Raw genomic sequence first — 12,614 nt, forward strand, 5'->3', positions numbered from 1 at the left:
TGATTTTGTGATAGGGAAATCCAGCATATCGATCTTGTTTGCTGTGTCATAATAATAATAATAATAATAATAATAATAATAATAATAATAATATACATCACACAGTCCTAGACACTTGGGAAGTGTTCGACTTGTGATTTTGTGAAACGAAATCCAGCATATCTATCTTGTTTGCTGTGTCATAATAAAATAATAATAATAATAATAATAATAATAATAATAATAATAATAATAATAATAGAGTTACAAAATCCCTAAAGGCCATCCATCAAAGCCCTTGTAAGTTGGATTTGTATGTAAATCAGAACAAGGAAAAGTTTTTAAGTCAAATTTTTGGGGGGTGTCTAGTCTCTCCAACTTAGTGTCACCTTGGTACAATCCTTAGATGTTCGGACCAAAACCCGGAGCGGATTCGGCCCCGAAGCGGACCGCATTGGGCCCTGCCCTTTGGGAACGAGGCCTCCCGTTACCTCCATGCGCTTGATGCCCCCGACGCCCCGTCCGCCGTAATAAGACGCATCGACGGTCGGCCACTTCTTCTTGGGAAGTCCGTCGTCATCCTCGTCCTAAAGAAAGCAACAGAAAAGAAAGCTGATTGTGCTGCTTTGGTGGATATTTTTTCTTGCAAAGCACGGTAAACATCAATGCAACCAGGCACAGAAAGGGTACCTTTGCAAAGGACTGCATGCATCGATCCTGCTATATAATTGGGACCCATGGTGTCAAGATACACACACACACATATATATATATATGCAAAAATATGCCAAGGACAATACAGAAGCGAGAAATGTGCAGATATATTCCTTGGTCCAATGAAACCTTATGATGCTCATTAGCTATATACTGCAATGTGTTGCAAAGGCACCAATATTGTGCAAAGGCACCAATGTTTTGCAAAGGCACCCACACTTTGCAAAGGCAACCAATATTTGGCAAAGGCAACCATCGTTTTGCAAAGGCACTGATGTTTGGCAAAGATAACCATTGTTTGCAAGAGCACGAATGCTTTACAAAGGCACCGATGCTTGGCAAAGGTAACGATTGTTTTGCAAAGGCAATAATGTTTGGCAAAGGCACCAATGCTTTACAAAGGCACCGTTGTTGTGCAAAGGTAACTATCGTTTTGCAAAGGCACTGACTTTTGCAATGTCACCGTTGTTTAGCAAAGGTAACCATTGTTTTGCAAAGGCAAAAATTTTGGCAAAAGTAACCATTGTTATTTGGCAAAGGTAACCATTGTTTTCCAAAGGCAACAATGCTTTGCAAAGGCACCAATGTTTGGCAAAGATAACCATTGTTTTGCAAAGGCAACAATGTTTGGCAAAGGCACCAATGCTTTGCAAAGACAACAATGTTTGGCAAAGGTAACCATCGTTTTGCAAAGGCACTGACTTTTGCAATGGCACCGATGTTTGGCAAAGGCACCATTGTTTGGCAAAAGTAACTACTGTTTTGCAAAGGCACCAACACTTTAGAAAGGCATTAATGTTTGGCAAAGATAATCATTTTTTGCAAAGGCACCAATGCTTTGCAAAGGCAACCAGTGTTTTGCAAAGGCACCGATGTCTGGCAAAGGTAGTCACTGTTTTGCAAAGGCACTGACGTTCTGAGATGGCACCAATGCCTGGCAAAAAAGGGCAACCAGTGTTTTGCAAAGGGAGCGATGCTTTGCTAGGGCTCCGATGTTTGGCAAAGGCAACCACTCCAAGCCAAGCCAAGGATCCGGCCCCTCAAGGGACCGCCAGGCCGATCCGATGCGCCCGGGTTGCATTCCAGCCTTGACCTCGTTTCTACGAGGGCCGCGATTTCCGGGAAACTGCATGCAAGGATACTCCATAAAAGCCAGAATCTGATCTGGAAAAAAGAGGAGGAAAATTCCTCCCTGACCCACATTCTCTTTGTTCAAGGAAGGCAGAAAACAAGGTCTGCGGCCAGGCTTCGCCCGTCATGATTTCTGGCTCCCAAATCCCTCCAAAAACCTCCTGGGTTCCGACTACAAAGATTTGGAAGCGCTGGGCTGGCAAACTCAGCCTCGTTTCAGACCCAGAGCCAAGTGCAGCAAATGGAAAAAAATAGTCACAAAAACCAAGCAGGGAAGGAACCTGGCTGCTTGAATTCAGCAAAATAATACATCTTTGTGGGTCTGGATCCTTATACAGATTAAAGTGGTGCAAAAATGCATCCATTCCTGAGTGTGGATGGAAAAAACAAAACAAATGTAGCCCTGACCTCGCTGTCGTCCATCGGAGGTGGAGGCGGCTCCCTTATGATCTGTATGCAAAAAAGAAAGAATTAATGCAGAAACCAAGATGCTACAGGCCATGCTTTAGCTGCATTGAGCAGAATGGGGTCAGACTAGATGGCCTCTAGGAGCCCCTTCTTCCAACTGAAATTCACAAAGAGACTGGAAAGGCTTTGGCTGGAGATCCTGCACTGAGCAGAATGGGGTGGTAATAATAATAATAATAATAATAATAACTAATAATAATAATAATAATAATAATAATAATGCATGTTATTTATGACCCGCCTCTCCTGATGGTTAAAAAACAAATGAACATAGAAATACAACAAATTGCTAAATTACATAAACACACACACACACATATATGAAAACTTATGGACACTTCTCTCTTGGAGAGACTTTGGCCAGAGATCCTGCACTGAGCAGAATGCGATGAGAATAATAATAATAATAATAATAACAACAACAACAACTAATAGTAATAATAATAATAATGCATGTTATTTATGACCCGCCTCTCCTGATGGTTAAAAAACAAATGAACATAGAAATACAATAAATTGCTAAATTACATAAACACACACACACACATATATGAAAACTTATGGACACTTCTCTCTTGGAGAGACTTTGGCCAGAGATCCTGCACTGAGCAGAATGGGGTGGGAATAATAATAATAATAATAATAATAATAATAATAATAATAATAATGATGACACATGTCATTTATGACCCGCCTGTCCAGATGGTTCAAAAACAAATGAACATAGAAATACAATAAATTGCTAAATTACATAAACACACACACACACACACACACACACATATATATATGAAAACGTATACCAAACACAGACGTATAGTGATAATAGAATGCAAATGGAAACTGAGCAGAATTGGGGTTAGACTAGATGCCCTTGAGGGTTCCCTCTCCCAATTGAAACTAGGCTTTTCTTTTTTCCCTTCTCTTTTTTCCATAACGGGACGAGAGAAATGGGATGACGAGATAGGAAAAGAAAGGTCTCCAAAGGCGGGAGGTGTTGCCTCGAAAGTGTCCGGTTCAGTTTTGTTAAACGGGATGAAATAAACTTGGACGAATCGACGGGGCGGGACCCCAAGGGTCGGAATGCGCCCGTCCCCGAGCAACGTTTGCATTAAAAAAAACCATAAATCACGGCTTCAATCCCACCGTGAACATTGTTCCACAACTTCTTTATTCAATATGTATGTGTGTGTGTGTGTGTGTGTGTGTGTGTGTGTGTGTGTATGTATGTGTGTGTGTGTGTGTGTGTATGTATGTATATATATATATATATAAAAATATATATATAAAAATAAAAATAAGGATAATTTCCAGCCTGGAAAGCAGGATGTTCAACCTCATTGTTTCCTCTTCTTATGTTATGGGCCAAAGGGGAGAAATTACATCCTAATTGTTCCTGGGAGTGTTGCAGATGGAAGCGCATTTCTCATATTCTAAAAGCCCCCCCCCCCCCGAAGGTCATCTAGTCCAACCCCATGATTCATTCCATGCAGGAAGGCACCATCCAAACCCTCCCGACAGGTGGCATCTACTTCCTTCATGATGATGATAACGACGATGATAACAACAACAACAGAATCCTAGAGTTGGAAGGGACTCCCAAAGGTCATCTAGTCCACCCCCATTCTGTTCCATGCAGGAAGGCACCATCCAAAACAATAGAAGGCATCCAACCTCAGCTTAATAATAATAATAATAATAATAATAATAATAATAATAATAATAATAATAATAATAATGATAGAATCCTAGAGTTGGAAGGGACCCCAAAGGCCATCCAGTCCACCCCCATTCCGTTCCATGTAGGAAGGCACCATCCAACCCTTCCCTACAGATGGCCATCCAACCTCAGCTTCCTAATAATAATAATAATAATACTAGAATCCTAGAGTTGGAAGGGACCCCAAAGGCCATCCAGTCCACCCCCATTCTGTCCCATTCAGGAAGAAAACCTGTTTAATAATAATAATAATAATAATAATAATAAATCATAGAGTCGGAAGCAACCCACAGAGGTCATCTAGTCCAGCCCTAATAATACTAGAATCCTAGAGTTGGAAGGGACCCCAAAGGCCATCCAGTCCACCCCCATTCCATTCCATGTGGGAAGACACCATCCAACCCTTCCCTACAGATGGCCATCCAACCTCAGCTTCCTAATAATAATAATAATAATAATAATAATAATAATAATAGAATCCTAGAGTTGGAAGGGACCAACAAAGATCATCTAGTCCAACCCTACTACTACTACTACTAATAATAATAATAATAATACTAGAATCCTAGAGTTGGAAGGGACCCCAAAGGCCATCCAGTCCACCCCATTCCGTTCCATGCAGGAAGAGGACACCATCCAACCCTTCCCTACAGATGGCCATCCAACCTCAGCTTCCTAATAATAATAATAATAATAATAATAATAATAATAATAATAATACTAGAATCCTAGAGTTGGAAGGGACCCCAAAGGCCATCCAGTCCACCCCCATTCCGTTCCATGCAGGAAGGCACCATCCAACCCTTCCCTACAGATGGCCATCCAACCTCAGCTTCCTAATAATAATAATAATAATAATAATAATAATAATAATAATAATACTAGAATCCTAGACTTGGAAGGGACCCCAAAGGCCATCCAGTCCATCCCATTCCATTCCGTTCCATGCAGGAAGAAGACACCATCCAACCCTTCCCTACAGATGGCCATCCAACCTCAGCTTCCTAATAATAATAATAATAATAATAATAATAATAATACTAGAATCCTAGACTTGGAAGGGACCCCAAAGGCCATCCAGTCCACCCCATTCCATTCCATTCCATGCAGGAAGAAGACACCACCCAACCCTTCCCTACAGATGGCCATCCAACCTCAGCTTCCTAATAATAATAATAATAATAATAATACTAGAATCCTAGAGTTGGAAGGGACCCCAAAGGCCACCCAGTCCACCCCCATTCTGTCCCATTCAGGAAGAAAACCTGTTTAATAATAATAATAATAATAATAATAAATCATAGAGTTGGAAGCAACCCACAGAGGTTATCTAGTCCAGCCCTAATAATACTAGAATCCTAGAGTTGGAAGGGACCCCAAAGGCCATCCAGTCCACCCCATTCCATTCCTTTCCATGCAGGAAGAAGACACCACCCAACCCTTCCCTACAGATGGCCATCCAACCTCAGCTTCCTAATAATAATAATAATAATAATAATACTAGAATCCTAGAGTTGGAAGGGACCCCAAAGGCCACCCAGTCCACCCCCATTCTGTCCCATTCAGGAAGAAAACCTGTTTAATAATAATAATAATAATAATAATAAATCATAGAGTTGGAAGCAACCCACAGAGGTTATCTAGTCCAGCCCTAATAATACTAGAATCCTAGAGTTGGAAGGGACCCCAAAGGCCATCCAGTCCACCCCATTCCATTCCGTTCCATGCAGGAAGAAGACACCATCCAACCCTTCCCTACAGATGGCCATCCAACCTCAGCTTCCTAATAATAATAATAATAATAATAATAATAATAATAATACTAGAATCCTAGATTTGGAAGGGACCCCAAAGGCCATCCAGTCCACCCCATTCCATTCCTTTCCATGCAGGAAGAAGACACCACCCAACCCTTCCCTGCAGATGGCCATCCAACCTCAGCTTCCTAATAATAATAATAATAATAATAATACTAGAATCCTAGAGTTGGAAGGGACCCCAAAGGCCATCCAGTCCACCCCATTCCATTCCGTTCCATGCAGGAAGAAGACACCATCCAACCCTTCCCTACAGATGGCCATCCAACCTCAGCTTCCTAATAATAATAATAATAATAATAATAATACTAGAATCCTAGACTTGGAAGGGACCCCAAATGCCATCCAGTCCACCCCATTCCATTCCATTCCATGCAGGAAGAAGACACCACCCAACCCTTCCCTGCAGATGGCCATCCAACCTCAGCTTCCTAATAATAATAATAATAATAATAATAATAATACTAGAATCCTAGATTTGGAAGGGACCCCAAAGGCCATCCAGTCCACCCCATTCCATTCCTTTCCATGCAGGAAGAAGACACCACCCAACCCTTCCCTGCAGATGGCCATCCAACCTCAGCTTCCTAATAATAATAATAATAATAATAATAATACTAGAATCCTAGATTTGGAAGGGACCCCAAAGGCCATCCAGTCCACCCCATTCCATTCCTTTCCATGCAGGAAGAAGACACCACCCAACCCTTCCCTGCAGATGGCCATCCAACCTCAGCTTCCTAATAATAATAATAATAATAATAATACTAGAATCCTAGAGTTGGAAGGGACCCCAAAGGCCATCCAGTCCACCCCATTCCATTCCGTTCCATGCAGGAAGAAGACACCATCCAACCCTTCCCTACAGATGGCCATCCAACCTCAGCTTCCTAATAATAATAATAATAATAATAATAATACTAGAATCCTAGACTTGGAAGGGACCCCAAATGCCATCCAGTCCACCCCATTCCATTCCATTCCATGCAGGAAGAAGACACCACCCAACCCTTCCCTGCAGATGGCCATCCAACCTCAGCTTCCTAATAATAATAATAATAATAATAATAATAATACTAGAATCCTAGATTTGGAAGGGACCCCAAAGGCCATCCAGTCCACCCCATTCCATTCCGTTCCATGCAGGAAGAAGACACCACCCAACCCTTCCCTGCAGATGGCCATCCAACCTCAGCTTCCTAATAATAATAATAATAATAATAATAATAATACTAGAATCCTAGATTTGGAAGGGACCCCAAAGGCCATCCAGTCCACCCCATTCCATTCCTTTCCATGCAGGAAGAAGACACCACCCAACCCTTCCCTACAGATGGCCATCCAACCTCAGCTTCCTAATAATAATAATAATAATAATAATACTAGAATCCTAGAGTTGGAAGGGACCCCAAAGGCCATCCAGTCCACCCCATTCCATTCCGTTCCATGCAGGAAGAAGACACCATCCAACCCTTCCCTACAGATGGCCATCCAACCTCAGCTTCCTAATAATAATAATAATAATAATAATAATAATACTAGAATCCTAGACTTGGAAGGGACCCCAAATGCCATCCAGTCCACCCCATTCCATTCCATTCCATGCAGGAAGAAGACACCACCCAACCCTTCCCTGCAGATGGCCATCCAACCTCAGCTTCCTAATAATAATAATAATAATAATAATAATAATACTAGAATCCTAGAGTTGGAAGGGACCCCAAAGGCCACCCAGTCCACCCCCATTCTGTCCCATTCAGGAAGAAAACCTGTTTAATAATAATAATAATAATAATAATAAATCATAGAGTTGGAAGCAACCCACAGAGGTTATCTAGTCCAGCCCTAATAATACTAGAATCCTAGATTTGGAAGGGACCCCAAAGGCCATCCAGTCCACCCCATTCCATTCCGTTCCATGCAGGAAGAAGACACCATCCAACCCTTCCCTACAGATGGCCATCCAACCTCAGCTTCCTAATAATAATAATAATAATAATAATAATAATACTAGAATCCTAGATTTGGAAGGGACCCCAAAGGCCATCCAGTCCACCCCATTCCATTCCTTTCCATGCAGGAAGAAGACACCACCCAACCCTTCCCTGCAGATGGCCATCCAACCTCAGCTTCCTAATAATAATAATAATAATAATAATACTAGAATCCTAGAGTTGGAAGGGACCCCAAAGGCCATCCAGTCCACCCCATTCCATTCCGTTCCATGCAGGAAGAAGACACCATCCAACCCTTCCCTACAGATGGCCATCCAACCTCAGCTTCCTAATAATAATAATAATAATAATAATAATACTAGAATCCTAGACTTGGAAGGGACCCCAAATGCCATCCAGTCCACCCCATTCCATTCCATTCCATGCAGGAAGAAGACACCACCCAACCCTTCCCTGCAGATGGCCATCCAACCTCAGCTTCCTAATAATAATAATAATAATAATAATAATAATACTAGAATCCTAGATTTGGAAGGGACCCCAAAGGCCATCCAGTCCACCCCATTCCATTCCGTTCCATGCAGGAAGAAGACACCACCCAACCCTTCCCTGCAGATGGCCATCCAACCTCAGCTTCCTAATAATAATAATAATAATAATAATAATAATACTAGAATCCTAGATTTGGAAGGGACCCCAAAGGCCATCCAGTCCACCCCATTCCATTCCTTTCCATGCAGGAAGAAGACACCATCCAACCCTTCCCTACAGATGGCCATCCAACCTCAGCTTCCTAATAATAATAATAATAATAATAATAATAATACTAGAATCCTAGAGTTGGAAGGGACCCCAAAGGCCATCCAGTCCACCCCATTCCATTCCGTTCCATGCAGGAAGAAGACACCATCCAACCCTTCCCTACAGATGGCCATCCAACCTCAGCTTCCTAATAATAATAATAATAATAATAATAATAATACTAGAATCCTAGACTTGGAAGGGACCCCAAATGCCATCCAGTCCACCCCATTCCATTCCATTCCATGCAGGAAGAAGACACCACCCAACCCTTCCCTGCAGATGGCCATCCAACCTCAGCTTCCTAATAATAATAATAATAATAATAATAATAATACTAGAATCCTAGAGTTGGAAGGGACCCCAAAGGCCACCCAGTCCACCCCCATTCTGTCCCATTCAGGAAGAAAACCTGTTTAATAATAATAATAATAATAATAATAAATCATAGAGTTGGAAGCAACCCACAGAGGTTATCTAGTCCAGCCCTAATAATACTAGAATCCTAGATTTGGAAGGGACCCCAAAGGCCATCCAGTCCACCCCATTCCATTCCGTTCCATGCAGGAAGAAGACACCATCCAACCCTTCCCTACAGATGGCCATCCAACCTCAGCTTCCTAATAATAATAATAATAATAATAATAATAATACTAGAATCCTAGATTTGGAAGGGACCCCAAAGGCCATCCAGTCCACCCCATTCCATTCCTTTCCATGCAGGAAGAAGACACCACCCAACCCTTCCCTGCAGATGGCCATCCAACCTCAGCTTCCTAATAATAATAATAATAATAATAATACTAGAATCCTAGAGTTGGAAGGGACCCCAAAGGCCATCCAGTCCACCCCATTCCATTCCGTTCCATGCAGGAAGAAGACACCATCCAACCCTTCCCTACAGATGGCCATCCAACCTCAGCTTCCTAATAATAATAATAATAATAATAATAATAATACTAGAATCCTAGACTTGGAAGGGACCCCAAATGCCATCCAGTCCACCCCATTCCATTCCATTCCATGCAGGAAGAAGACACCACCCAACCCTTCCCTGCAGATGGCCATCCAACCTCAGCTTCCTAATAATAATAATAATAATAATAATACTAGAATCCTAGAGTTGGAAGGGACCCCAAAGGCCATCCAGTCCACCCCATTCCATTCCGTTCCATGCAGGAAGAAGACACCATCCAACCCTTCCCTACAGATGGCCATCCAACCTCAGCTTCCTAATAATAATAATAATAATAATAATAATACTAGAATCCTAGATTTGGAAGGGACCCCAAAGGCCATCCAGTCCACCCCATTCCATTCCTTTCCATGCAGGAAGAAGACACCACCCAACCCTTCCCTGCAGATGGCCATCCAACCTCAGCTTCCTAATAATAATAATAATAATACTAGAATCCTAGAGTTGGAAGGGACCCCAAAGGCCATCCAGTCCACCCCATTCCATTCCATTCCATGCAGGAAGAAGACACCCTCCAACCCTTCCCTGCAGATGGCCACCCGGCCGCAGGCCAAGGCCTCACTCACCACGGTGCAGCAGAGGGGCCAGAACCACCAGAGCAGGGCCAGGGCCAGGAGCAGGAAGAGGATCAGCAGCACCAGCGCCAGGATCGTCCCGTCCGACTGCAGGGAGAGAAGAACAAGAGAGACGTCGTCGTTCGCTCAGTGTGGTTCACACCGCTTGGCTCCACTTTCACGGCCACGGGACCCGGGGAGATGTTGTAGTTTGATGATGCAGAAAAAGCTAAACACCTTGGGAAACTAATTATGGAATTAATTATATATATGTTTTTAAGGTTTTTATAATGTGTTTTAACAATGTTATTAACAGATCTGTTTATATGGTTTTGTTTTTATGATTGCAATTTGGACATTAAATTTTGCCAATTTTTGTAAGCCGCCCTGAGTCCCCTCGGGTGAGAAGGGCGGGGTATAAATGTTGTAAATAAATAAAATAAATAAATAAACTACAACTCCCACGATGCCAAGGCATTTGGCGATGGCAGTCTGCAAAATCTGCAAAAGGAATCAGTTTTGCTAGCAATTGTTTCCAATTAAATGTAAGCAGCACTGAATGAGAATAAATCTATACCACACTTGGCATGCAGACCCGATATGCCCACATGTGAATACTGTTGGGTTTGGAAGGGAATTGCCCTAGACATTTGGGAGTAGTAGGTCCTGGGATTTATAGTTCACCTGCAATGGAAGCCCACCGATGATGGACCAGGACCACACTTGGCACACAGAATCCCCATCTATATATATAAAAGAGTGATGGCATCACGGCGACCCACAAAACAACAAAACTACAGGCCCCCCAACCTCAAAATTTTACAACACAACCCATCATCCACGCCTCTAGGTTGATACAACAAAAAGAAAAGAAAAATAAAGTCCTAATTAGAGAGAGAGGAATAATTGCTTTTATCCAATTGCTGCCAGTTAGAAGGCTAAGCTCCTCCAACTTGGTCTCCTAGCAACCCAATAAAAAATAATTAAAAAAACACTAAAAATGAATACAATAAAATACTATAATAACAGAAAATAACTAAAAATAATACAAGAAAATAATAAAATATAATAAATAAAAATATAACTTACAATAAAATTAATAAAAAATTGCAAATAACGTCAAATAAAAATTACACAACAATTTTTAACCAATACCACCACCACTTTGCCACAGCAATGCGTGGCCGGGCACAGCTAGTAACTAATACAACATATTGGACAAGTTTGGGGAAAAGGGAGTTGTAGTTCACCTACACCCAGAACGCTATGAACCCAAAGAAGGATGGATCTGGACCAGACTCGGCATGCTTGCATACCGGATATGTCCACATTTGAACACTGGTGGGTGTTGAGGGGGCATAAACCTTAGTCCAGACCGAGTTGAAGCCAACAAAACTTATTCTTTGAACACTTGCTCGCATAGCCAGGTCTTCCCTTTCTTTATGGGTCTGGGCCAAACTTATAATAATAACTAAATACAGCTGTCTATTCTAAACAATATCTGAGAAATATGCACCACGATAAAGGCTCAAAGCGTAGAACACAATATGTATATTAGAGCATCATATGCATAATAATGTTAACAACAATAATACAAATAATAATACAACTGATGACCAAATTCAGTCAGCTGTAGTGGCGCACAGTCATAACTTACAGAGTATAAAGATTTATAGACTGCAATCATCCAGATTTAAATGCTACACAGAGCAGTTTTCAGTATAGAACATATATCAGACATATATCAACAAGACTCCAACTAAAATTTGTTAGCGACACAGTAGGTGTACATTCAGTCTCTCCAAAATGGTATGTAATACGCTGTAAAACTAAATATATCAATATACAAATCAATTGGCTCAAACCTGGCTTGGAGTCAAAACAAATCAAAGTCTCTGTAGTCTTGGAGCAATTCTATAGGACTCTTCAGGTTGTAAATACAGTCAATTAGCCGTAGCTCTGAAAACTAATTGACTGCATTTACAACATATTGCTTTGAACCTTTATCGTGGTGCATATTTTTCAGATATCTGGGCCAAACTTGCCATGCGTCCCCGATATGCCCAGATTTGAATACTGGGTTTTTTTAAGGGGAATTGGCCTGGACATTTGGGAGTAGTAGGTACTGGGATTTATAGTTCACCTGCAATGAATGAGCACTCCGAACCTCACCGATGATGGACCAGGACCACACTTCGCACCCAGAGCCCCCATAACCAAAAGAGCATATTGGACAAGTTTGGGGGAAAGGGAGTTATAGTTCACCTGCATCCAGAGAAACAGTGACCCCCACCGACAATGGACCGGGACCAAACTTTGCATAGAGAAGCTTTATGACGTACTGAACATACTGCAGGGGTTTGTGGGGACGGGCCTTGATTTTGGGAGTTGTAGTTCACCTGTATCCAAAGACCACTGAACCCAGCCAATGACGGAACTGGACCAAACTGGGCACACAGACTGAACATTGCCTGCTGTGGATACTGACAGATGTTTCAG

The 12,614-nt window shown here is 41.9% G+C and overlaps 1 protein-coding gene across 3 annotated transcripts in view; it reads right to left on the reverse strand.

Annotated features, from left to right (window-relative positions):
- antxr1 (ANTXR cell adhesion molecule 1) overlaps positions 1 to 12,614 on the reverse strand; it is an 85,913-nt gene that overhangs the window by 15,992 nt on the left and 57,307 nt on the right. For all 3 annotated transcript variants that reach the window (XM_062960851.1, XM_062960853.1, XM_062960854.1), the window contains exons 13-15: positions 10,128 to 10,223; positions 2,233 to 2,274; positions 471 to 566 (exon numbers count right to left, since the gene is read on the reverse strand). In XM_062960851.1, the coding sequence (XP_062816921.1) occupies positions 471 to 566; positions 2,233 to 2,274; positions 10,128 to 10,223 (234 nt within the window). The remainder of the gene's footprint in view (positions 1 to 470; positions 567 to 2,232; positions 2,275 to 10,127; positions 10,224 to 12,614) is intronic.

This window comes from Anolis carolinensis, unplaced genomic scaffold, assembly GCF_035594765.1.
Source record: "Anolis carolinensis isolate JA03-04 unplaced genomic scaffold, rAnoCar3.1.pri scaffold_8, whole genome shotgun sequence".
NCBI lineage: Eukaryota > Metazoa > Chordata > Lepidosauria > Squamata > Dactyloidae > Anolis > Anolis carolinensis.